We start from the raw sequence: 25764 nt of genomic DNA on the forward strand, positions 1-25764 counted from the left end.
CACCAATGTTCATATAACTACATGTAATATACACTACTATAAAGAATAATATGCACAGATACTGATATAAAAATCCAGTATAAAACTGTTTAAAAACATACTTAGAAGCTCTCAGTTTAGCTCTGTTGAAAAGGTAGCTGGAGAGCCCACTGCAAGTGGGAAATAAGACACTCCCCTTTCTTTTGCATATGAAAAGACCCTTTACACAAATAGAAGCAAGCTGGAGAAGGTATCTGATGGTATTCTTCTAAAACTTTGGGGCTTGGTTAGGAGTCTGAAAATAAGTGCACAGTTATTTAAAAATAAGCACAACTATAAATAAAAAAAAAAAACTTTATGGGCTATATAAATAGATCATATACAAAAAATGTATGCAAAGAAAAAATAAGTATATAATGTCCCTTTACCCAGATATTTAAATGTTGGAGAACCAAGACACTTTCTACATTTTGGAACAGGTTCTTAATAACTGGTGACAACAGGCTGAACCCCACCACTGTTAATATAAAGCTATTAATCATAAACAAGAAGACATAAATACAGACTACATTTCAATCATGTTGAAAAATAAATTCGTTTTTTTTCTATACTCCAATCTGTCATATTTTCTATTTATTTTTCGAACCACTAATTAAGGTAATGGTTATCTGTGCGTATAACCGTCTGCAAACAATTAATAGAAGACTTAAAAAAAACGCTTACGGTCATTTTCCCAAATCAAAAATGAACACAATACACTCTATGGTATTATTTTCTCTCTATGGTTTTTGACGTTGGCCGGAAGTTGTTGTTTCTCTTCTCTATGGTTCTCGGGGGACCTGTTCTCTATGGTTATGTGTCCAGCTGTCTTGCTGGAGGGAGATAGCAGGAAGCTAAGGGTGCAATCGGAGGGTGAGACGGGGAGTGTAGGAACTTATACCCGGGGCAGGGGTGTGGATGCTCCGGGCAGTAGCTTATACCTGGTGCCGGTATAGGCTGGGGAGGGATTGCATACGTCAGGGAGGCATTTCAGGGGGCACAATATAAAGCTGTTAGGGGCACAGTTCAGAGCAAGTTCAGCAAAAAGAAGCTTTAAGACCCAATAAGTGCTAGGGGCAGTAAGGGGTTACAGAGTGTGATAATAAGACTCTGAGACACAGTAAGTGCCTACAGGGGGTTACAGAGTGTGATAATATTAATTCAGGTAGGGCCTACGGGGGGTTAAAGGGTGTGATAATAATAACTCAGTAAGTGGCTACAGGGGGTTACAGAGTGTGATCATAATACGACTCAGTAAGTGGCTACAGGGGGTTACAGAGTGTGATCATAATAAGACTCAGTAAGTGATTACAGGGGGTTACAAAGTGTGATCATACTAAGACTCAGTAAGTGGCTACAAAGGGTTACAGAGTGTGATAATAACTCAGTAAGTGATTACAGGGGGTTACAAAGTGTGATCATACTAAGACTCAGTAAGTGGCTACAAAGGGTTACAGAGTGTGATAACTCAGTAAGTGGCTACAGGGGGCTACAGAGTGTGATAATAACTCAATAAGTGGCTACAGGGGGTTACTGAGTGTTATAATACGACTTAGTAAGTGGCTACAGGGGGTTACACAGTGTGATCATAATAAGACTCAGTAAGTGGCTACAGGGGGCTACAGAGTGTGATAATAAGACTCAGTAAGTGGCTACAGGGGGTTACATAGTGTTATAATAATACGACTCAGTAAGTGATTACAGGGGGTTACAGAGTGTGATAATAATAAGACTCAGTAAGTGATTACAGGGGGTTACAGAGTGTGATAATAAGACTGAGACCCTGTAGGTGCCAGGGGCAGTAAGTGGCACAGTTGGTACAGAGAGCCAGACAGTAAGGAAGGAGGTTTACAGAGAGCTTGAGTGTAAGGTTGGTGCAGGGTTTATACAGCAACATGTGGTTTATATATGTTCTCAGCTGGATGTCTCTGCTCATCCAAGTAGCCTTTATTGTCCTGGCAATAGGTAAGTACCTCTGAGTAATGTGATATGAGTATATAGTAAAGTTATTGCTGGCAATGCTTTCTGTGCTTTTGAAATGATATGATGTCATATATTTATTGTATATACAATTAGCAAATCTAGGCAAGTATCCCTGTTGGCTTTTTCCAATAAGTACTCTGTATACATTGTTATCCTTCACCAAAGAGCTCTTGGTAATATATGCAAATGAGTTATACAATAGTTGCAATATATCATACTTTTTGCTTCCAATACTGTGTTCAAACAGAGCAATTGCCCTTTATGGGGTAGTTGCAGCAATAAAACAAACCACTTCTCAACAGCTTTTTTAGGTTTAATGGGACAGGAAACCCCAAGATTTTCTTTCATGATTTGGATAGAACATACAGTAATAATCAACTTTCCAATTTACTTCCATTATCAAATTTGCTTTGTTCTTTTGTTATTCTTTGCTGAAGGAACAGCATTGCATTACTGGCAGCAAGATGAACACATCTAGTCAGCCAATCACAAAAGACAAATGTGTGCAGGCACCAATTAGCAGCAGCTCCCTCTAGTGTAGGATATGTGCATATTCTTTTTCAACAAGGATACCAAGAGCACAAAGCACATTTGAAAATAGAAGTGAATTTAAAAGTGTCTTAAAATGGCCTGCTCTATTTGAATCATGCAAGTTTAATTGTGACGTTCCTATCCCTTTAACTCCCATCAGCAAATCAAACCTATCTTCTGCTGATGAGAGTTCTGACTCTTATGAAATGGAGGATTTTAATCTCATGCTTTTATCACCACCATAACTAAAATGAGTATTGCTTTATATATGTGTGTATATATAGGGAGCCCTTCGTTTAAGCCAGGGTTCTTTTCCTGAAGGAACAGTTGTAAAAAATCAATAAAATAAACATTTCCGTCAAAGTCAATGGGAAGTAAATGAGTTAGGTTCCAGGCCCCTCTCAAAATTGACATTAGTAATATATTATAACAATATATATGTCGTATTATATTTTCAGCCACCCACAGCACATTAATCTCCTTCAATGAGGTGACGTTAGTACCTCTGAACCAATAGCTGTGCGTGTCAACTGACAGTGTTCTGTATGCATGCACGGCTATTGGCTTAGACCTGCAAGCAGCACCTCATTGGAACATTAATGTGCTGTGGCTGGCTGAAGCTGTTGAGTTTAGCGCTGTGCATCGGCAGAGAAAGGTTGAGTTTAGCACCATTTTTTTTTTTACATGGTTGATCAATTAAAGTCCACTTTATTTTTAGTGATGGTAAATCCTAGTGTTTGTTAAACGCTTTGATTTACCATCACTTTAATGCTGAAAATGTAACCAGCAATATAAAAATTGTTATTTGCAAGCCATGTCTATATCCATCAGTAAGGTAGTGTGGAGTTCTGTTTATCAGCCAGTGAGCAGTATTTTTTTTTTTTGCTGCATTCACAAAGGACATTTAAAAAAAAAAAAATGTAAACATGCACACAAACGTACACTTCATGATTTTTTTATTATTATTGTTTTGATATCTAACTTAAAGGGACACTAAACCCAAAATGTTTCTTTCAGGTTTTGGGTAGAGAATACAATTTTAAACATCCTAATTTACTTCTATTATCTTATTTGCTTCATTCTTTAGATATCTTTAGTTGAATAAATAGCAATGCACATGGGTGAGCCAATCACACAAGGCATTTATGTGCAGCCACCAATCAGTAGTTACTGAGCCTATCTAGATATGCTTTTTGGCAAAGGATATCAAGAGAATGAAGCAAATTAGATAATCAAAGTAAATTAGAAAGTTGTTTAAAATTGCATGCTCTTTCTAAATTATGAAAGAAAAAAAAATTGGGTTTTATGTTCCTTTAAAGGTGTAAAGATAACCTGCTTCTTACTAAATTTGTTGGGACTGGCGTGAAAGGTGGTAACTGTCTGTATTATATAATAAATATATATATATATACCCAGGTGCTGAACCAAAAATGGTCTGGCTCCTAAGCTTTACATTCTTGCTTTTCAAATAAAGATACAAAAAGAACAAAGACAATTTGATAATAGAAGTAAATTAGAAAGTTGCTTTAAATTGCTCTATCTGAATCATGAAAGAAAAAAATTGAGTTTCATATCCTTTTAATATTTATCACATGGAATTGTTTACAGTAAGGGAGATATGATAAACCTCCTCAAGGGAATGTTCAAGACAAATAGGCATCATTTGGCCACACAGTGACAATTCTAAATGCTTTAAAACAAGTATTTTGTCTACATAATGCAGTGCTTTATTGCTGATATATACTATGCATATAAAAGTCACTTCATTGTCCCACAGTACTAGCCAGGTCTGTTTAAAACAAGACATTTTTAGAAAATCTTTAGGTTGCATATATGTCTTCTAATAATAACCATTAAACTTAAAAGATGCCAATTTTTAGGGTTCATGTAATAGTTCCTGATATTATTCCAGACCCTGACTTATCAATTTGAACATACTAAACCGCAGCCCTCACTCCAGGTCTAAATCTGTGGTATTATTCAGATAGGGAATGTCATTTCAAACAACTTTCCAATTTACTTTTGTCATCGAATTTGCGTTGTTCTCTTGGTATTCTTTGTTGAAAGCTAAACCTAGATAGGCTCATATGCTTATTTCTTAGCCCTTGAAGGCCGCCTCTTATCTTAGTGCATTTTTACAGGTTTTTCACAGCTAGAGGACATTAGTTCATGTGATATATATATATATATATATATATATATATATCAAACATTATACTCACTCCCATGGAGTTAAGAGCCAGCACTGATCGTTTAAAATACAAGTCAATCAAAATAACTGAGATAAGTGAGCAGTCTGCAGTGGTTTAGATAGAAGGTAATCACAGAGGTACAAAGTATATTAATAGAACAGTGTTGGTTATGCAAAACTGGGGAATGGTAATAAAGGGATTGTCTATCTTTTTAAACAATAACATTTTTGAGGTTGAATGTCCCTTTAACACCTGCTTGTTGGGAGCAGTTTCCACCAATCACCACCTAGCTTCAGTAGTACATAGCTGCTCCTACGCCTACCTAGGAACAAAGTAAAACGCCTCTTAAAATCATGTTTCATGGTGAATTTGATTTAAATAACAAGTTGTATCACTAGTCAGTAAGACTCAATTTAAAGGGACGTTATACTCTAGATTTATTTTTGCATAAATGTTTTGTAGACAATCCATTTATGTAGCCCATACAGTTTTTTTTTTGTAAAAATGTATAGTTTTGCATATTTTTAAATAACGTTGCACTGATTTTCAGACTCCTAACCAAGCCCCAATGTTTTAGGAGAATACTGATGTCTGCCTACTCCAGCTTGCTCCTCTTTTTGTCTATTACATGCAGTTATATGACAATTGGTGTGTACTGGTCCTTTAAAGGGACACTGAACCCATTTTTTTTTCTTTAATGATTCAGATAGAGCAGCAACTTTCTAGTTTACTCCTATTATCAATTTTTCTTTGTTCTCTTGCTATTTTTATTTGAAAAATGGGCATCTAAGCTAAGGAGCCAGCCAACGTTTGGTTCAAAACAATGGACAGCACTTGTTTATTGGTGGGTAAATTTATCCACCAATCAGCAAGAACAACCCAGGTTGTTCACCAAAAATGGGCCGGCTTCTTAACTTACATTCTTGATTTTCAAATAAAGATACCAAGAGAATGAAGAAAATTTGATAATAGGAGTAAATTCGAAAGTTGCTTAAAATTAAAATCAGAATCACGAAAGAAAAAAAAATGTGGGTTTAGTATCCCTTTAAATACAGTAATAGTGCTTAATCAACAAATACATAATTAACCCCTTAATGACCACAGTACTTTTCCATTTTCTGACCGTTTGGGACAAATACCTGATAATACCTGGGACCAGGGCTATTTTTACATTTCTGCAGTGTTTGTGTTTAGCTGTAATTTTCCTCTTGCTCATTTACTGTACCCACACATATTATATACCGTTTTTCTCGCCATTAAATAGACTTTCTAAAGATACCATTATTTTCATCATATTTTATAATTTACTATAAAAAAATATATATAAAATATGAAGAAAAAATAGAAAAAAACACACTTTTTCTAACTTTGACCCCCAAAATCTGTTACACATCTACAACCACCAAAAAACACCCATGCTAAATAGTTTCTAAATTTTGTCCTGAGTTTAGAAATACCCAATGTTTACATGTTCTTTGCTTTTTTTGCAAGTTATAGGGCAATAAATACAAGTAGCACTTTACTATTTCCAAACCACTTTTTTTTCAAAATTAGCGCTAGTTACATTGGAACACTGATATCTGTCAGGAAAACCTGAATATCCCTTGACATGTATATATTTTTTTTTAGAAGACATCCCAAAGTATTGATCTAGGCCCATCTTGGTATATTTCATGCCACTATTTCACCGCCAAATGCAATCAAATAAAAAAAAAATTGTTCACTTTTTCACAAACTTTAGGTTTCTCACTGAAATCATTTACAAGCAGCTTGTGCAATTATGGAAAAAATTGTTGTAAATGCTTATCTGGGATCCCCTTTGTTCAGAAATAGCAGACATATATGGCTTTGGCATTGCTTTTTGGTAATTAGAAGGCCGCTAAATGCTGCTGCACATCACATGTGTATTATGGCTAGCAGTGAAGGGATTAATTAGGTAGCTTGTACGGAGCTTGCAGGGTTAATTTTAGCTTTAGTGTAGAGATCAGCCTCCCACCTGACACATCAGACCCCCTGATCCCTCCCAAACAGCTCTCTTCCCTCCCCCACCCCACAATTATCCCCGCCATCTTAAGTACTGGCAGAAAGTCTGCCAGTACTAAAATAAAAGCTATCTTTTAATTTATTTAATTTAAAAAAAAAAGTAAGCATATTTACATATGCTGATGTGTAGGATCCCTCCTTAGCCCACAACCTCCCTGATCCCCCCTCCCCACAAACAGCTAACCCTCCCCCTCTAACTTATTAGGAACCATAACAGCTGCCAGTACCCATTTAAAAAAAAATAAAAAAAAAATTATTCTGTAGTGTAGCTTCCCACCCCTATAGACCAACCTCCTCCCAGACTCCTTAGATCCTTTTCATTTCCCTCCCCCCTCTCTCCCACTTTTCTTACAGATATTTTCTGTAGTGTTGTGGTTCCCAACCGCTCACGCGTGCATCCGTGCACGCCCACGATTCTACCCCCTCTGCATCATAGAAGCCATCGATGGCCGCCCACCCGCCTCCCACGTCGGCTCCCACCCACCAACGATTGCAGCCATTGATGTCCGGTGCAGAGAGGGCCACAGAGTGGCTCTCTCTTCATCGGAGGGGTAAGAAAGGTTATTGCAGGATGCCTCGATAACGAGGCATCAATGCAATAACCGCAAAGCGGCTGGAAGCGATCAGGATCACTTCCACCGCTTTCCAAGATCAACGACGTGAGCCAATCAAAAAACTCTAAATGTGTACATTTAAAAATATCTGAATCATGGAAGTTTAATTTTGAATTTAGTGTGTTGTTAAGAGGTAAGGATTTGATTCTGTGTACAAAGATTTGAAGAGGAACAATGCTAAATCCGAGCGTTTAACAAACGCTCTGATTTACTATCACTGAATATCAAGTGGAGGTTCAGTGATCATAAAGGTAAAATAAGGTGCTAAACTCACCCTTTCTGTGCCAAAGCACATAGCTAAATTTAGAGGCTCTGGCCGACCACGACATATCGGTCTCCTTTAATGAGGTGACGTTTACACCTATAAACCAATAGCTGTGCGTGTCAACTGAGAGGTTTCTGTATTCATGCACGGCTATTGGTTTAGCAAGCTGACCTCATTGGTAGAAGATCAATGTGCCGTGGGCGTCTGAAACAGGTGAGTTTAGCACCCTTTTTTACCTAAATGATTACTGAACCTCCACTTGATCTCTAGTGATGGTAAATCCTATCGTTTGTTATATGTTTGGATTTACCATCACTTTTAAGGTCTTTTTCTCAACTCTGCATTGCTTATTTTATAGCGTTTTGCTGTAAAGAAGCGGAATGTTATCTCTGCAGACACAAATTCAGAGTTTTGAGAACTGCAACACCAATATGTGATAATATCTTCTAGATAGAAACATTGCAGAATATAAATCTTCCAGAAACCTCTTGAAGAGCACGACTCTGTGAATGGATTAATGGAATTTATTTACCAAAACTGTAGATATTGCAGCTATGAATCCTTTTTTCAGGAGGAATAAACTTCGGACTATATAATGTGTTTTAAAGGGATATGAAACACAATTTTTTTTTCTTTCGGGATTCAGATAGAGCGTGCGACTTTAAACCCCTTACTAATTTACTTCTGTTATCAATTTTTCTTTGTTCTCTTGGTATATTTTTGTTGAAAAGCATAGACGTGCTTAGCAGCCAGCTTATTTCTGGAGCACTATATTGCAGCAGTTTTGCACGAATGTTATCCATTTGCAAGAGCACTATTTCCTGCCATATAGTGCTCCAGAAGGACTTTATATGTTTAGTTTATTTGTGGGGCTAAATACTTAGTAAGCTAAGGTTAAATCACTGTAAATGACCCGCTTTTCTCGCTGCTATATATAAGTTCAGGGTTGTTATTTTGTATAGATATTTATACTGCGCACGGGATCCTTTTGGTCACGCTGCTGTGTATATAAAATATACGTGTGTTGGCATAGGGATTTTTCTAAAAAAGTTGTACGATTTTTATAAAGTGATGAGCGAAACAGCTGTGCCAGTCGATATCTCTGTGAATTGCTGCTAATCTTTTTCTTAAACCGTTTGAGAAGAATGTGTCTGCCCACACAGCTCAAATAAGTATCAGTGGTACAAAATAACGAATCATCTTTAAAGGGACAGTCTACACCTTAGTCATATTAAAGGGACATACAACAAGTTGGGATAGAGACAAAGTAATATAATATGTACTTTAATTACTTTACCTGCAAATTTATACTGCAGTGCCTCACCATTAACCCTTTGTTTTTAGTTTCTGAATTGTAAAGCTTTAACTCCCCCCACACAATTCCGTTTATGGCTGTATCTATATCTATTGTTCTTTTGGTAGAATGCAAAAGGGCATAGGGATTATCTGCTGAAGCTGCCTAGACGTTGAAATACAATGCCTGTGTATAAAACACTGATAAGGGTGGGTGGAGTTGGCTGCTTCTGGCAGCTTAGCTATGTAATTCATTTTGCTTATTTTTGAAAATTATTTTAAATACTTGCCAGCAATTTTTTTACAATTTTTTTTTTTTTTTTTTTTTTATGCAATTTTTAATTAATTAGCCCTTTAAGGATATGCACAGATCTCAACCTTTATATGTTGTTCCTTAGCTTAAGCTGCCAATATCCTCCTGCACCCTTTCTATATCATGCAGCAGGTAGGGTAAAAAAGTTGTTTAAAAATAAATATAGTTTCTGGCCACTTTGAAATAGCTACCAAGCTCCACCCACTGATGACATCACTATCTGGACTACATCTATGCTCTCTGCTGAGAAGCATTGACAGTCTGTTAAATACAACTAGTGAGCCTTTTGTCATGGGATGCCATATGCAGCCCAGATCATGATGTAATCAGTGTGTGGGGCTTGGTAGACATTTTAAAGTGACCAGAAGCAATATTCATATTAAAATAACTTTTTTACCATTCCTGCTGCATGATATAGAAAGGTTGCAGGAGGATATTTGCAGCTTAAAGGTACATAATACTCCTATGCTTAATCACTTGAAAGTGATACAGCATAACTGTAAAAAGCTGACAGGAAAATATCACCTGAGCATCTCTCTGTAAAAAAGTAAGATATTTACCTCACAATTTCCTCAGCTCAGCAGAGTAAGTGCTAGGTAAAAAGTTATCTTTCAGTTACTGCCTAGCTGCAGGTAAAAAAATAATAATAAAGAAATGAACAGCAGCCAATCCGCATCAACAGTGCTGAGGTCATGAACTCTTTTACTGTGATCTCATGAGATTTCATAGTAAACTTCCTTAAACTGAATAGGGAAATAACACGTGTGCATGAGGCTTGCTCCCTTGCCAGTCCTGGGACATTCATACTGATTGGCTGCTTAAAGTCCTTTACAGTGGGGTGTGAATACTTAGGACAATTTAAGGTAAAATATCTCCCTTTTTTACATAGAGATGTTCAGGTGATATTTTCTAGTCAACTTTTTACAGTTATGCTGCATCACTTTCAAGTGTTTTAACATTTGCGTATAATGGCGCTTTAATCTATGGTAAGAATTTAAGATGACCAAAGTGTACAGCAATTTTCATGTAACTGCTTGTAATAGACACTGCTATAAAGAATAATATGCACAGATACTGATCTAAAAATCCAGTATAAAACCATTTAACAACTTACTTAGAAGCTCCCAGTTTAGCTCTGTTTAAAAGGTTACTGGAACAACCACTGCAAGTGGGAAATATCAGACCCCCCCTTCCTCTGCACATGAAAAGACTCTTTACACAAACAGGAGCAAGCTGGAGTAGGTATACATCGGTATTCTCCTAAAACTTTGGGGCTTGGTTAGGAGTAAAAAAATCAGAGCAATGTAATTAAAAAATAAGCAAAACTATACATTTTTTTTTTTTTTTATAAAAAACCTATATAGGCTATATAAATGGATCATTTACAATAAATAAAAAATCTAGTGCATGATTTCCCTTTAAATCTATCATGTAGTTGAAAGGCACACAGTTTTTGTTATTCACATAAACCAGGGCTCTGCAAATTTGTTCAGAATCTTGGAGCCAGAAATGTTTGTCTGCACATATACTGTATGCTTCTTATCATTGGTTCACCTGATGGATTCAGTAGTGCAGTCTAGCTAGGAATGCTTTTCAACAAAGGATACCAATAGAACAAAGCTAATGATATAAAGGAAGTAAATTGTAAAGTTGTTTAAAATTATACCCTCAATCCAAATTCTGTCTGGGTAATACCTTGTCACTGTTAAAGGGACATAAAACATCTTTTTTTTCATGATTGAAATAGAATATGTGATTTTAAACAACTTTGCAATTTACTTATTTTATCTAATTTGCTTCAGTCTCATGGTAACCTTTTTTTAAGGAGCAGCTATGCACTTCTGGGAGCTACCTGAAGACATCTGGTGAACCAATAAAAAGAGGCATTTTTGTGCAGCTGCCAATCGGCAGCTAGCTCCCAGTAATGCATTACTGCTCCTGAGCCTACCTAGATATGCTTTTCAACTAAGAATGCCAAGAGAATGAAGTAATTTAGATAATAGAAGCAAATTGGTAAGTTGTTTAAAAACACATGTTCTTTTTGCATCATGAAAGAAAAAAATTGGGTTTTATATCCCTTTAATTGTTTTGCCAGAGTCCTTTGTTCTAGATCTGCCATTTGGTCATAATAAATGGTGTTCACTAGCGCTTTGCTCTCTTCCCAACCAGCTGCTGGATTGTACTATTTAGCGGAGCTTATAGAGGAATACACTGTAGCGGCCAGCAGGATAATCAAGTACATGATCTGGGTAAGTTGTTTACATAATGCATAGAGCCTACATTGCTTTTATTGTCTCTTTATGCCCTGGGAAATGTTTGAGTGCTATTAAAAAAATAGTTTTGTATCCAGATCCTTTTTCAATGCAGTTGTTTTATATTGCTTAATGAATTGATTTATTTTCTCACTAATCTCTTGCAGTTTTCCACGGGGGTGCTGATTGGCTTGTACCTGTTTGAGAAATTCCCCATTTTCATGATTGGAGTTGGTCTGTTCACTAACGTAGTGTACTTTGGGCTGCTGCAAACGTTCCCTTACATTATGCTGACCTCCCCTAACTTCATACTGTCCTGTGGTACGTACGTGTGCGGTCTGCAGTCACATAGCCTCTCCAATAAACGTATTCATCGTATCACTTTCTGTCATGTATATGAAAACGTATTGTTTTGTATGAAAAAGGGTTAAGTAAATGCGGTTTAAATTGACATTGAAATTAACAGAATAACAGGAAGTGTGTGATTTGAGCAAATTAGTCCCAGGACTCTACTGTTTATTGGCTAATAGGGACACCTCTCACAGAAGAAAAGTTATTTATTCAACAAAGTAAAATCCTGTAATATATTTTTGAAAGATTAACTATTAGATGGGACAGAGACTATTTTAGATGTGATGAAAGTATTTATGTCAGCATTTAAGGGTAAAGCTGCTTCTGCACAAATGCTGCAATTTTCGGGATCCTAGTTGAGGACCCCTGACTCACTGGTTATTTTGGCTTAAATGGACAGTCTAGCCAAAATTAAACTTTCATTATTCAGATAGAGCAATATTTTAGCAACTTTCTAATTTACTCCTATTAATTTTTCTGCGTTCTCTTGGATATCTTTATTTGAAAAAGAAAGAATGTAAACATAGGAGCCGGCCCATTTTTTGGTTCAGAACCTGGGTAGCACTTTCTGATTGGTGGCTAAATGTAACCACCAATCAGTGTTCTGAACCAAAAATGGGCCAGCTTCCAAGTTTACATTCAAATAAAAATACCAAGAGAACAAAGAAAAATTGATAATAGGAGTAAATGAGAAAGTTGCTCTATCTGAATCATGAACATTTTTTCCTTTAATACATAGTACGCTAGGGTTAGTAAAATAACTTAGAACATGTAGTGGATTTTTTGCTCTCATAAGAATATCCCTTTAAATATAGGCAGAGAAACAAATGTCTTCCATGTACACTGCAGTTTCTTTCTAATTTGTGACAGCTTAAAGGGGCATAAAACCCCAAAAAATTATTTCATGATTCAGATAGAGAATATAATTTTTAAAAAAAGTTTCCAATTTACTTATATTATCAAAATTGCTTTGTTCTTGTGATATTTTTTGTTAAAGAGATACCTGGGTAGGTAGTTTGCACGCCTGGAGTACCATATGACTGGAAATAGTGTTGCCCTCTAGCGCTCCTTCTAATGTATAACATTGTTGCAAAACTGCTGCCATATAGTGCTGAAGACATGTGCATGCTCCTGAACTTAACTTCCTGCTTTTCAACAAAGGATAACAAGAAAACAAAGATAATTTGATAATAGAAGTACATTTGAAAGAGAAATGTTGGGTTTTATGTCCTTGTCACACCATATGAGCAGCATTGATGCACACCTGTGTTTTTACATTTCACCACTAAACGGTTAATGTTCCCCGACAGCTCTTGTGGTTGTGAATCACTATTTGGCGTTCCAGCACTTCGCTGAAGAATATTACCCTTTCTCAGAGGTAAGTCGTTACTGTGAGTCACAACTAGACTCCGGTGAAGTCCCATTCTATGTAGGAGCTCACTCATCGGTGCTGTGGATGTTTGTGCTAGATGTGTTATTATTTTCTGCTGCGGTGCTGTGGATGTTTGTGCTAGATGTGTTATTATTTTCTGCTGCGGTGCTGTGGATGTTTGTGCTAGATGTGTTATTATTTTCTGCTGCGGTGCTGTGGATGTTTGTGCTAGATGTGTTATTATTTTCTGCTGCGGTGCTGTGGATGTTTGTGCTAGATGTGTTATTATTTTCTGCTGCGGTGCTGTGTAGTAACGTAATTAATAATCGCCTCATGTAAAAGGAGGCGTGGTCCTAAGGCAAATGCGGGAGTTTATTAAACAACATTAACTATGCCTTAAATACATGAGTTACAGTTAATGTTTACTTTATCATCAGATTTGCTTTGCTATATTTTTTTGATTTGTTAAAAGAGCATATCTAGGTAGGCTCATGAGCATCAATGTAGATTCAATCAGCTCCCAGTAGTGCATTGCTGCTGTGGAGCTAATTTTTATGTTTAAAGGGACATTGTACACTAGATTTTTATTTGCATAAATATTTTGTAGATGATCCATTGATAAAGCCCATCTGGGAGTGTTTTTGTAACAATGTATAGTTTTGCTTATTTTTTAATAACATTGTGCTGATTTTCAGACTTCTGACCAAGCCCCACAGTGCCAGATGTATACATGTGTTTACAGATGCCTGCTGGCTCCTGTTTGTTACCTGTCTTTTTATATACAGGGAAGGGGGGGTCTGCTCCTTTTTGTTTTCCCAGCCCCTTTCACTGGGTGCCCCAGCTTAAAGGGACAGTATACACCCATTTTCATAGAATATGCACAAATACTGATCTAAAAATCCAGTATAAAACCTATTAAAAACGTACTTAGAAGCTCCCAGTTTAGCACTGCTGGCAGGGACACAGAGTGAAAGGTGCTAAGAAAGCAGGAACAGCAGACACCCCCCCCCCTTCCCTGCATATGAAAAGACAGATAACATAAACAGGAGTCAGCAGGAGTCTGTAGACTTGGGTATACATCTGACACTGTGGGGCTTGGTTAAGAGTCTGAAAATCCACACAATGTTATTAAAAAATAAGCAAAACTATACATTTTTATAAAAACATTCCCAGATGGGCTATATAAATGGATCATCTACAAAACATTTATGCAAATAAAAATCTAGTGTACAGTGTCCCTTTAACCTCACCACCAGTGCTAAACTGGGAGCTTCTAAGTATAGTTTTATACAGGATTTTTAGATCAGTATCTGTGCATATTCTTCATTATAGTAGTGTCTGTCACATGCAGTTATATGAAAATTGGTGTACACTAACCCCTCTGCACATGTTAAACACACAGTTATATAAAAGCACTAGAGCAATAATAAAATGATGTAACACAATGTTTTGCACTTTGATATCCCTTTAATGATTAACATAGTCACTATCTCTGCACCTAGGACAGACCTACATCAGTCATATCTCATTTGGGGTGAATGTAGGAGGACTGCGCAGCATTAGTACAATCTTCTTGTGCAGCACAAGTGAGGCTCAGAAAGGGATTTTGTTTTAATCCATCAAGGACACTGATTGCTGTAAAAACGCTGAGCACCTGGTCTTGTCTGTGTTATGGAACTAAGTGCTATATGTTCAATGCATTTAGATCACAATACCATTGTAAAGAACATTTTATAACGGTATTAGAGGTTCCGATTAGATTCTTAGCTGTTTTATTGTCGCTGGCAACATATTATTATAATTAGTGTTAACTCCTTGTGAGAAGTTTATGCTAGTGGTTCTCCACATTCCCGTAATTGGGTCCCTCTTAGGTAGGAAATAGGTGGCTAAATTATGCTGGACTAGACTGCCATCTTTACTCATATTGTTCCATATAAGGAGGGTTTTTTACCTGCCCTGCATAATGTTGTTCTGTATAAGGAGGTTCCTACCTGCCCTGCGTAATGTTGTTCCGTATAAGGAGGTCCCTACCTGCCCTGCATAATGTTGTTCCGTATAAGGAGGTTCCTACCTGCCCTGCATAATGTTGTTCCGTATAAGGAGGTTCCTACCTGCCCTGCGTAATGTTGTTCCGTATAAGGAGGTCCCTACCTGCCCTGCATAATGTTGTTCCGTATAAGGAGGTTCCTACCTGCCCTGCGTAATGTTGTTCCGTATAAGGAGGTCCCTACCTGCCCTGCGTAATGTTGTTCCGTATAAGGAGGTCCCTACCTGCCCTGCATAATGTTGTTCCGTATAAGGAGGTTCCTACCTGCCCTGTGTAATGTTGTTCCGTATAAGGAGGTTCCTACCTGCCCTGCATAATGTTGTTCCGTATAAGGAGGTTCCTACCTGCCCTGCATAATGTTGTTCCGTATAAGGAGGTTCCTACCTGCCCTGCATAATGTTGTTCCGTATAAGGAGGCCCCTACCTGCCCTGCATAATGTTGTTCCGTATAAGGAGGTCCCTACCTGCCCTGCATAATGTTGTTCCGTATAAGGAGGTTCCTACCTGCCCTGCATAATGTTGTTCCGTATAAGGAGGTTCCTACCTGCCCTGCATAATGTTGTTCCGTATAAGGAGGTCCCTACCTGCCCTGCATAATGTTGTTCCGTATAAGGAGGCCCCTACCTGCCCTGCGTAATGTTGTTCCGTATAAGGAGGTCCCTACCTGCCCTGCGTAATGTTGTTCCGTATAAGGAGGTTCCTACCTGCCCTGCGTAATGTTGTTCCGTATAAGGAGGTTCCTACCTGCCCTGCGTAATGTTGTTCCGTATAAGGAGGCCCCTACCTGCCCTGCGTAATGTTGTTCCGTATAAGGAGGCCCCTACCTGCCCTGCGTAATGTTGTTCCGTATAAGGAGGCCCCTACCTGCCCTGCGTAATGTTGTTCCGTATAAGGAGGCCCCTACCTGCCCTGCGTAATGTTGTTCCGTATAAGGAGGCCCCTACCTGCCCTGCGTAATGTTGTTCCGTATAAGGAGGTTCCTACCTGCCCTGCGTAATGTTGTTCCGTATAAGGAGGTTCCTACCTGCCCTGCGTAATGTTGTTCCGTATAAGGAGGTTCCTACCTGACCTGCGTAATGTTGTTCCGTATAAGGAGGTCCCTACCTGACCTGCGTAATGTTGTTCCGTATAAGGAGGTCCCTACCTGCCCTGTGTAATGTTGTTCCGTATAAGGAGGTCCCTACCTGCCCTGCGTAATGTTGTTCCGTATAAGGAGGTCCCTACCTGCCCTGTGTAATGTTGTTCCGTATAAGGAGGCCCCTACCTGCCCTGTGTAATGTTGTTCCGTATAAGGAGGCCCCTACCTGCCCTGCGTAATGTTGTTCCGTATAAGGAGGTCCCTACCTGCCCTGCGTAATGTTGTTCCGTATAAGGAGGTTCCTACCTGCCCTGCGTAATGTTGTTCCGTATAAGGAGGTCCCTACCTGCCCTGCGTAATGTTGTTCCGTATAAGGAGGTCCCTACCTGCCCTGCGTAATGTTGTTCCGTATAAGGAGGTCCCTACCTGCCCTGTGTAATGTTGTTCCGTATAAGGAGGTCCCTACCTGCCGTGCGTAATGTTGTTCCGTATAAGGAGGTTCCTACCTGCCCTGCGTAATGTTGTTCTGTATAAGGAGGTTCCTACAGCTGAGGGGCATCTGGAAGTTAATTCATAAGGGTGGTAGTTTATCCTTATGGGCTGGTAGCTCTGCTTCCCTATGACAAAAGGTTTGATCCCTCTAGGTGTTCTGCGGTTGCCATAAGAACGGTGATCTCTTGAGTCAATAGGCACCAAGAAATTAGATACATTTAAAGACTCTTTTACATAGACACTTATTTGTAAAAGAGTAAAGTTACAGCAACACTCTCCTTTTTTGCATTACTGTGTATTACGCTGTGTCTTCTAATATTCACTAAGATGCCCGTTACTGTTCCGCAATACAATATTGTTTACCGCTACTTGTTTATTCCTCACAGGTTCTCTCATACTTTACCTTCTGCTTGTGGCTCATCCCGTTTGCATTCTTTGTGTCCCTGTCAGCAGGAGAGAATGTTCTGCCATCCACAGTCCAACAAGGAGGTGAGACAATGGGCTTTATTCATGATATGAGAGCTCTCTCTTCAGTCTCTTCTATCCCTGTTATAGTCTTATTGGCCAAGTTTTAAAGTAACATGGCAGAAAGAAGTTAATAGGATCTGGGCAGACTTGTTGGACCTATGGTTCTCATCTGACGCCAATCTATGTTTCTATGCTCCCGAGCACTTATTCTGTTTGGAAGATCTAAACCATTATCAGTATTTTTTTTTTAATTGTTCAGTTGTACTATAAAGCTGAAAAGACACGCACGATCTCCCTTGTTCTCGCTCACACGTTTACACTTTTTCATATTTTATAGCAACTATATATTAAGATATTTTACACTTTCATTTGGATTTTCCAACATCCATCCATCTTTCTGATACACGTGGTCCTGCAGCATCTCATTGCCATTAATCTAAGGTTTATAAATAAATATAACTAGGATGAAAGCCTTTTACAACTAAAATACATCTGAGAGATTTCAGAAGGTCTTCCTTTCTCTAGGTTTGACACAAGCCATTACATTTAACTGTACATCTTTTAGTATTAAAGGGACACTAAACCTAAATTTTTTTCTTTAATGATTCGGATAGAACAGCAATTTTAAGCAACTTTCTAATTTACTCCTATTATCAATTTTTCTTCGTGTTCTTGCTATCTTTTTCTCCTGTTAAGTGTAGTCAGTCCACGGGTCATCCATTACTTATGGGATTATAACTCCTCCCTAACAGGAAGTGCAAGAGGATCACCCAAGCAGAGCTGCTATATAGCTCCTCCCCTCTACGTCATATCCAGTCATTCTCTTGCACCTAACTAAAGATAGGACGTGTGAGAGGACTGTGGTGTGTTAAACTTAGTTTTTATTTCTTCAATCAAAAGTTTGTTATTTTAAACGGCACCGGAGTGTGTTGTTTGTTCTCAGGCAGCATTAGAAGAAGAATCTGCCTTTTTCTATGTTTTTTCTATGATCTTAGCGGTCTTAACTAAGATCCACTTGCTGTTCTCGGCCATTCTGAGGAGTGAGGTAACTTCAGTACAGGGGATAGCATGCAGGGCCCACCTGCAAGGAGGTATGTGCAGTAAATTATTTTCTAAGGAATGGAATTGACTGAGAAAATACTGCTAATACCGATGTAATGTAAGTGCAGCCTTAAATGCAGTAGTAGCGACTGGTATCAGGCTGATAAGTATGTATGTATACTCTGAGGTATTTCTGGGGAATGGAATTTCACTCAGAAAATACTGTCAATATTAAAGTAATATTTGAGCCTGCACTGCAGTGAAAGCGACTAGCAGCAGGCTTATTAATAACACTTCATAATTTTCAATTTTTAAAACGTTTACTGGCATGTTAATCGTTTTTTCTGAGGTACTTGGTGATAAAACTTTATGGGCATGATTTTTACCACATGGCTGTCGTTTTTTTCTGCATGAAAACAGTTTACTGAGCTTCCCCACTGTTGTAATATGAGTGGGAGGGGCCTGTTTTAGCGCTTTATTGCGCAGTAAAAATTTAGTCACAGTCTTCCTATTTCTTCCTCCATTATACAGGACGTCTCTACAGAGCCCAGGGGTCTCCAAAACTAGTTTTGAGGGAGGTAATCAGTCACAGCAGACCTGTGACAGTGTGTTTGACTGTGATAAAAACTTTTATTATTTCAACTGTTATCCGTTTTGGGTATTAAGGGGTTAATCATCCTTTTGCTGGTGGGTGCAATCCTCTGCTAACTTTATACATTTTCTGTTAAAATTTGGTTGTTTTAACATATTTGGTTCATTGTTAATTCAACTGTGTCACATTTTTATGTTTCTTAAAGGCGCAGTAGCGTTTTTTATATAGCTTGTAAATTTATTTAAAAGTTTTTTCCAAGCTTGCTAGTGTTATTGCTAGTCTGTTTAAACATGTCTGACACAGATGAATCTGTTTGTTCACTATGTTTAAAGGCCAATGTGGAGCCCAATAGAAATTGGTGCACTCAATGTATAGATGTTACTTTGAATAAAAGTCAAACTTTATATGTTAAAAGAATATCACCAGACAACGAGGGGGAAGTTATGCCGACTAACTCTCCTCACGTGTCAGTACCTTCGTCTCCCGCTCAGGAGGTGCGTGATATTGCGGCGCCAAGTACATCAGGGCGGCCCATACAAATCACTTTGCAAGACATGGCTAATGTTATGACTGAAGTACTATCTAAATTGCCAGAATTAAGAGGTAAACGCGATCACTCTGGGGTAAGAACAGAGTGCGCTGATAATAGTAGAGCCATGTCTGATACTGCGTCACAATTTGCAGAACATGAGGACGGAGAGCTTCATTCTGTGGGTGACGGATCTGATCCAAGTAAACTGGATTCAGAGCCGCTAATACCTCCGTGTATTACTAGGGGAGGTATTAGCGGCTCTGAATGATTGTAACACGGTTGCAATTCCAGAGAAAGTATGTAGGCTGGATAAATATTTTGCTGTACCGGCGTGTACTGACGTTTTTCCTATACCTAAAAGGCTTACAGAAATTGTTAACAAGGAGTGGGATAGACCCGGTGTGCCCTTTTCACCCCCTCCTATATTTAGAAAAATGTTTCCAATAGACGCCACCACACGGGACCTATGGCAGACGGTCCCTAAGGTGGAGGGAGCAGTTTCTACTCTGGCTAAGCGCACCACTATCCCAGTGGAGGATAGCTGTGCTTTTTCAGATCCAATGGATAAAAAGTTAGAGGGTTACCTTAAGAAAATGTTTGTTCAACAAGGTTTTATATTACAACCCCTTGCATGCATCGCGCCTGTCACTGCTGCGGCGGCATTCTGGTTTGAGTCTCTGGAAGAGACCCTTAGCACAGCTCCATTGGATGAGATTATGAACAAGCTTAAAGCCCTTAAGCTAGCTAATTCATTTATTTCTGATGCCGTAGTACACTTAACCAAACTTACGGCTAAGAACTCCGGATTCGCCATTCAATCGCGCAGAGCGCTGTGGCTTAAATCCTGGTCAGCTGATGTGACTTCTAAATCTAAATTGCTTAATATTCCTTTCAAAGGGCAGACATTATTCGGGCCCGGCTTGAAAGAAATTATCGCTGACATTACTGGAGCTAAGGGCCATGCCCTGCCTCAAGACAGGGCCAAACCAAAGGCTAAACAGTCTTATTTTCGTGCCTTTCGTAACTTCAAGGCAGGAGCAGCATCAACTTCCTCCAAGACAGGAAGGAACTGTTGCTCGCTACAGACAGGGCTGGAAACCTAAGCAGTCCTGGAACAAGGGCAAGCAGGCCAGAAAACCTGCTGCTGCCCCTAAGACAGCATTAAGTGAGGGCCCCCGATCCGGAAACGGATATAGTGGGGGGCAGACTTTCTCTCTTTGCCCAGGCTTGGGCAAGAGATGTCCAGGATCCCTGGGCGTTGGAAATCATATCTCAGGGATATCTTCTGGACTTCAAAGCTTCTCCTCCACAAGGGAGATTTCATCTTTCAAGGTTATCAGCAAACCAGATAAAGAAAGAGGCGTTTCTACGCTGTGTACAAGACCTCTTACTAATGGGAGTGATCCACCCAGTTCCACGGTCGGAACACGGGCAAGGATTCTATTCAAATCTGTTTGTGGTTCCCAAAAAAGAGGGAACCTTCAGACCAATCTTGGACTTAAAGATCCTAAACAAATTCCTAAGAGTTCCATCGTTCAAAATGGAAACTATTCGAACCATCTTACCCATGATCCAAGAGGGTCAGTACATGACCACAGTGGATTTAAAGGATGCCTACCTTCACATACCGATTCACAAGGATCATTACCGGTATCTAAGATTTGCCTTCCTAAACAGGCATTACCAGTTTGTAGCTCTTCCCTTCGGGTTAGCTACGGCTCCAAGAATCTTTACAAAGGTTCTGGGCTCTCTTCTGGCGGTACTAAGACCGCGAGGCATAGCGGTAGCTCCGTACCTAGACGACATTCTGATACAAGCGTCAAGTTTCCAAACTGCCAAGTCTCATACAGAGATAGTTCTGGCATTTCTAAGGTCGCATGGGTGGAAGGTGAACGTAGAAAAGAGTTCTCTATTGCCACTCACAAGAGTTCCCTTTCTAGGGACTCTTATAGATTCTGTAGAAATGAAAATTTACCTGACGGAGGACAGGTTATCAAAACTTCTAAATGCTTGCCGTGTCCTTCATTCCATTCAACACCCGTCAGTGGCTCTGTGCATGGAGGTAATCGGCTTAATGGTAGCGGCAATGGACATAGTACCATTTGCGCGCCTGCATCTCAGACCACTGCAATTGTGCATGCTAAGTCAGTGGAATGGGGATTACTCAGATTTGTCCCCTCTGCTAAATCTGGATCAAGAGACCAGAGATTCTCTTCTATGGTGGCTTTCTCGGCCACATCTGTCCAAGGGGATGCCCTTCCGCAGGCCAGATTGGACGATTGTAACAACAGACACCAGCCTTCTAGGTTGGGGCGCAGTCTGGAATTCCCTGAAGGCTCAGGGATCATGGACTCAGGAGGAGAGACTCCTTCCAATAAACATTCTGGAATTAAGAGCAATTTTCAATGCTCTTCTGGCTTGGCCTCAGTTAGCAACTCTGAGGTTCATCAGGTTTCAGTCGGACAACATCACGACTGTGGCTTACATCAACCATCAAGGAGGAACAAGGAGTTCCCTAGCGATGATGGAAGTTTCAAAGATAATTCGCTGGGCAGAGTCTCACTCTTGCCACCTGTCAGCGATCCACATCCCAGGCGTGGAGAACTGGGAGGCGGATTTTCTAAGTCGCCAGACCTTTCATCCGGGGGAGTGGGAACTTCATCCGGAGGTGTTTGCCCAACTGCTTCATCATTGGGGCAAACCAGATCTGGATCTCATGGCGTCTCGCCAGAACGCCAAGCTTCCTTGTTACGGATCCAGGTTCAGGGACCCGGGAGCGGTGCTGATAGATGCTCTGACAGCACCTTGGGTCTTCAACATGGCTTATGTGTTTCCACCTTTCCCGATGCTTCCTCGATTGATTGCCAGGATCAAACAGGAGAGAGCATCGGTGATTCTAATAGCGCCTGCGTGGCCACGCAGGACCTGGTATGCAGATCTAGTGGACATGTTGTCCTGTCCACCATGGTCTCTGCCTCTGAGACAGGACCTTCTGATTCAGGGTCCTTTCAAACATCCAAATCTAATTTCTCTGAGGCTGACTGCATGGAGATTGAACGCTTGATTCTATCAAAGCGTGGATTCTCGGAGTCAGTGATTGATACCTTAATACAGGCTAGGAAACCTGTTACCAGGAAAATTTACCATAAAATATGGCGTAAATACTTATATTGGTGCGAATCCAAGAGTTACTCATGGAGTAAGGCTAGGATTCCTAGGATATTGTCTTTTCTACAAGAGGGTTTAGAAAAGGGTTTATCTGCTAGTTCATTAAAGGGACAGATTTCAGCTCTGTCTATCCTTTTACACAAACGTCTGGCAGAAGTTCCAGACGTTCAGGCTTTTTGTCAGGCTTTGGCTAGGATTAAGCCTGTGTTTAAGACTGTTGCTCCGCCGTGGAGCTTAAACTTAGTTCTTAACGTTCTGCAAGGTGTTCCGTTTGAACCCCTTCATTCCATCGATATCAAGCTGTTATCTTGGAAAGTTCTGTTTTTAATGGCTATTTCCTCGGCTCGAAGAGTCTGAGTTATCGGCCTTACATTGTGATTCTCCTTATCTGATTTTTCATTCAGACAAGGTAGTTCTGCGTACTAAACCTGGGTTCTTACCTAAGGTAGTCACTAACAAGAATATCAATCAAGAGATTGTTGTTCCATCATTGTGCCCTAACCCTTCTTCAAAGAAGGAACGACTTTTGCACAATCTGGACGTCGTCCGTGCCCTGAAATTTTATTTGCAGGCAACTAAAGATTTTCGTCAAACTTCTTCCCTGTTTGTCGTTTATTCTGGACAGAGGAGAGGTCAAAAAGCTTCGGCTACCTCTCTCTCTTTTTGGCTTCGTAGCATAATACGTTTAGGCTATGAGACTGCTGGACAGCAGCCTCCTGAAAGGATTACAGCTCATTCTACTAGAGCTGTGGCTTCCACTTGGGCCTTTAAGAATGAGGCCTCTGTTGAACAGATTTGCAAGGCTGCAACTTGGTCTTCACTTCACACTTTTTCAAAATTTTACAAATTTGACACTTTTGCTTCTTCGGAGGCTGTTTTTGGGAGAAAGGTTCTACAGGCAGTGGTTCCTTCCGTGTAAAGATCCTGCCTGTCCCTCCCGTCATCCGTGTACTTTTAGCTTTGGTATTGGTATCCCATAAGTAATGGATGACCCGTGGACTGACTACACTTAACAGGAGAAAACATAATTTATGCTTACCTGATAAATTCATTTCTCCTGTAGTGTAATCAGTCCACGGCCCGCCCTGTTTTTACGGCAGGTCTAAATTTTAATTAAACTCCAGTCACCACTGCACCCTATAGTTTCTCCTTTCTTGTATGGTTTCGGTCGAATGACTGGATATGACGTAGAGGGGAGGAGCTATATAGCAGCTCTGCTTGGGTGATCCTCTTGCACTTCCTGTTAGGGAGGAGTTATAATCCCATAAGTAATGGATGACCCGTGGACTGACTACACTACAGGAGAAATGAATTTATCAGGTAAGCATAAATTATATTTTTTAAAAAGTAGGAAATAAAGCTTAGGAGGCAGCCCATTTTTGGTTGAGAACCTGGGTTATGCTTGCTTATTGGTATGCTAATTTTATTCACTAATAAGCAAGCGCTATCCAGGGTGCTGAACCTAAAATGGGCTGGCTGCTATATTTTAAGTTACTGCTTTTTAAATAAAGATAGCAAGAGAACGAAGAAAATTTGATAGGAGTAAATTAGAAAGTTGCTTAAAATTGCATGCTTTATCTGAATCATGAAACAAAAAATTGGGATTTAGTGTCCCTTTAAGTACTAATTATCTGGTAATAATAAAGAAAATCCACTTGCAGAAAATTATTTCATATAAGCCAGTGACCTTTATTCTCTTCTTGGGAGCCCTTGTCACGTCTTGTAGATGTCCCTATTTAAAGGGATAGTTAACCCAATTTTTTTCTTTAATAGTTCAGATAGAGCATGCAATTTTAAGAAATCTTTATTTGAAAAAGCAGGAACTTAAGCTAAGTAGCCAGCCCATTTTTGGTTTAGCACCTGGGTTGCGCTTTCTGATTGGTGGCTAAATGTACCCACAAATCAGCAAGCGCTATCCAGGGTGCTGAACTAAAAATGGGCCGGCTGCTATGCTTACATTCCTGCATTTTCAAATAAAGGTAGCACGAGAACTAAGACAAATTCATAATACGAGTAAATTAGAAAATTGGTTAAAATTGCTGCTCTCTCTGAACCATGAAAGAAAATAATGGGTTTCATATCCCTTTAATGGTTATAGATACATTGTACAAAGTTGGCATAACAGATGATGCGCACATTTGGATCCAGCCCTTAGTAAGATAAGTTGGGTAATTGTTTATATTTTTATTTCCCAAGGAGAGTATATAGGGGTATTTTTGAGAGGGTCAATGTGTTCACGGTAAACAATACAAGTCGCCCGGTTTGCATTTATTAAATGATGGCCTCGGAGTGATACAGATTTCTTATAAAGTTTGTACAACAAGGTTCTTGCAGTGATATTTGCTCCTTTATCTTTGCAGATGATGTTGTATCCAACTATTTTACAAAGGGTAAGAGAGGAAAACGTTCCGGGATCCTCGTTATATTCTCTTTCATCAAAGAGGCCATTTTGCCAAGCAGGCAAAAAATGTACTAAGGCTACTGATAAACATACCACGTGGTCAAAATGTGAGCCAGTTATGCCAAAGCACGTTAAAGAGCAGAGACACAAAGGAAATAGAACACTTGAAAGGATGACGCATCAGTTAGTCCGCCTTCCACGAACTCTACACTCTAATGCGCTTTTCCAGGAGGACTTTAATCAGATCTCCAACACCTGCAGCATGCTGGCAATATATGATAAGAGACGTGCTGTGCATCCGGAATATGTAGCTGCATATTTCTATTTTAAAATGACTGGCGCCTACAGGGGATTTCTACACGTGGACAAGTTCAATACGATTTTAGATTCCTATTTTGCAAAACTTTCTATGGTTTACATCCTGTGGCAGAACTTGTAAGAAGTTGTATTCTAAAGAATAATTTAAAGAATAAACCTTAAATATTCTTTAATTAACGGATAGAAACCAGGTTCTAACCACCTTTTTACACTTAGTGCCAATAGATATTTTTTCTTGCGCTACAATACATCCCAGTTTGGCTTATTAGTCATTCAGCTCGGTGGAAGTAAGATTGGTGGTGATTGGATGTTCAGCATGATGAATAATACGACACTACCAATAGGTTCCTCATCCACTGCACTAGCAGGTTCTCATGTGAAATAAAGAGGCATTTGGTAA

The 25764-nt window shown here is 39.4% G+C and overlaps 1 protein-coding gene across 1 annotated transcript; it reads left to right on the forward strand.

Annotated features, from left to right (window-relative positions):
• Window positions 1-814: 814 nt before the first annotated feature.
• On the forward strand, window positions 815-25764 carry TEX261 (testis expressed 261). Its single transcript, XM_053704330.1, has 6 exons — window positions 815-1983; window positions 11422-11501; window positions 11672-11825; window positions 13166-13233; window positions 17231-17333; window positions 25006-25764. The coding sequence occupies exons 1-6, from the start codon at window positions 1914-1916 to the stop codon at window positions 25119-25121; spliced, it is 591 nt and encodes a 196-aa protein (XP_053560305.1). The 5' UTR covers window positions 815-1913; the 3' UTR covers window positions 25122-25764.

The sequence above is a fragment of the Bombina bombina genome, chromosome 2, assembly GCF_027579735.1.
Source record: "Bombina bombina isolate aBomBom1 chromosome 2, aBomBom1.pri, whole genome shotgun sequence".
Taxonomy (NCBI): domain Eukaryota; kingdom Metazoa; phylum Chordata; class Amphibia; order Anura; family Bombinatoridae; genus Bombina; species Bombina bombina.

Coding starts and splice junctions, on each gene's coding strand:
- TEX261 (XM_053704330.1), top strand. CDS start 1,914: ATGTGGTTTATATATGTTCTCAGCTGGATGTCTCTGCTCATCCAAGTA. Junction 11,502..11,671: donor TAATCAAGTACATGATCTGG/GTAAGTTGTTTA, acceptor AATCTCTTGCAG/TTTTCCACGGGGGTGCTGAT. Junction 11,826..13,165: donor TAACTTCATACTGTCCTGTG/GTACGTACGTGT, acceptor GTTCCCCGACAG/CTCTTGTGGTTGTGAATCAC.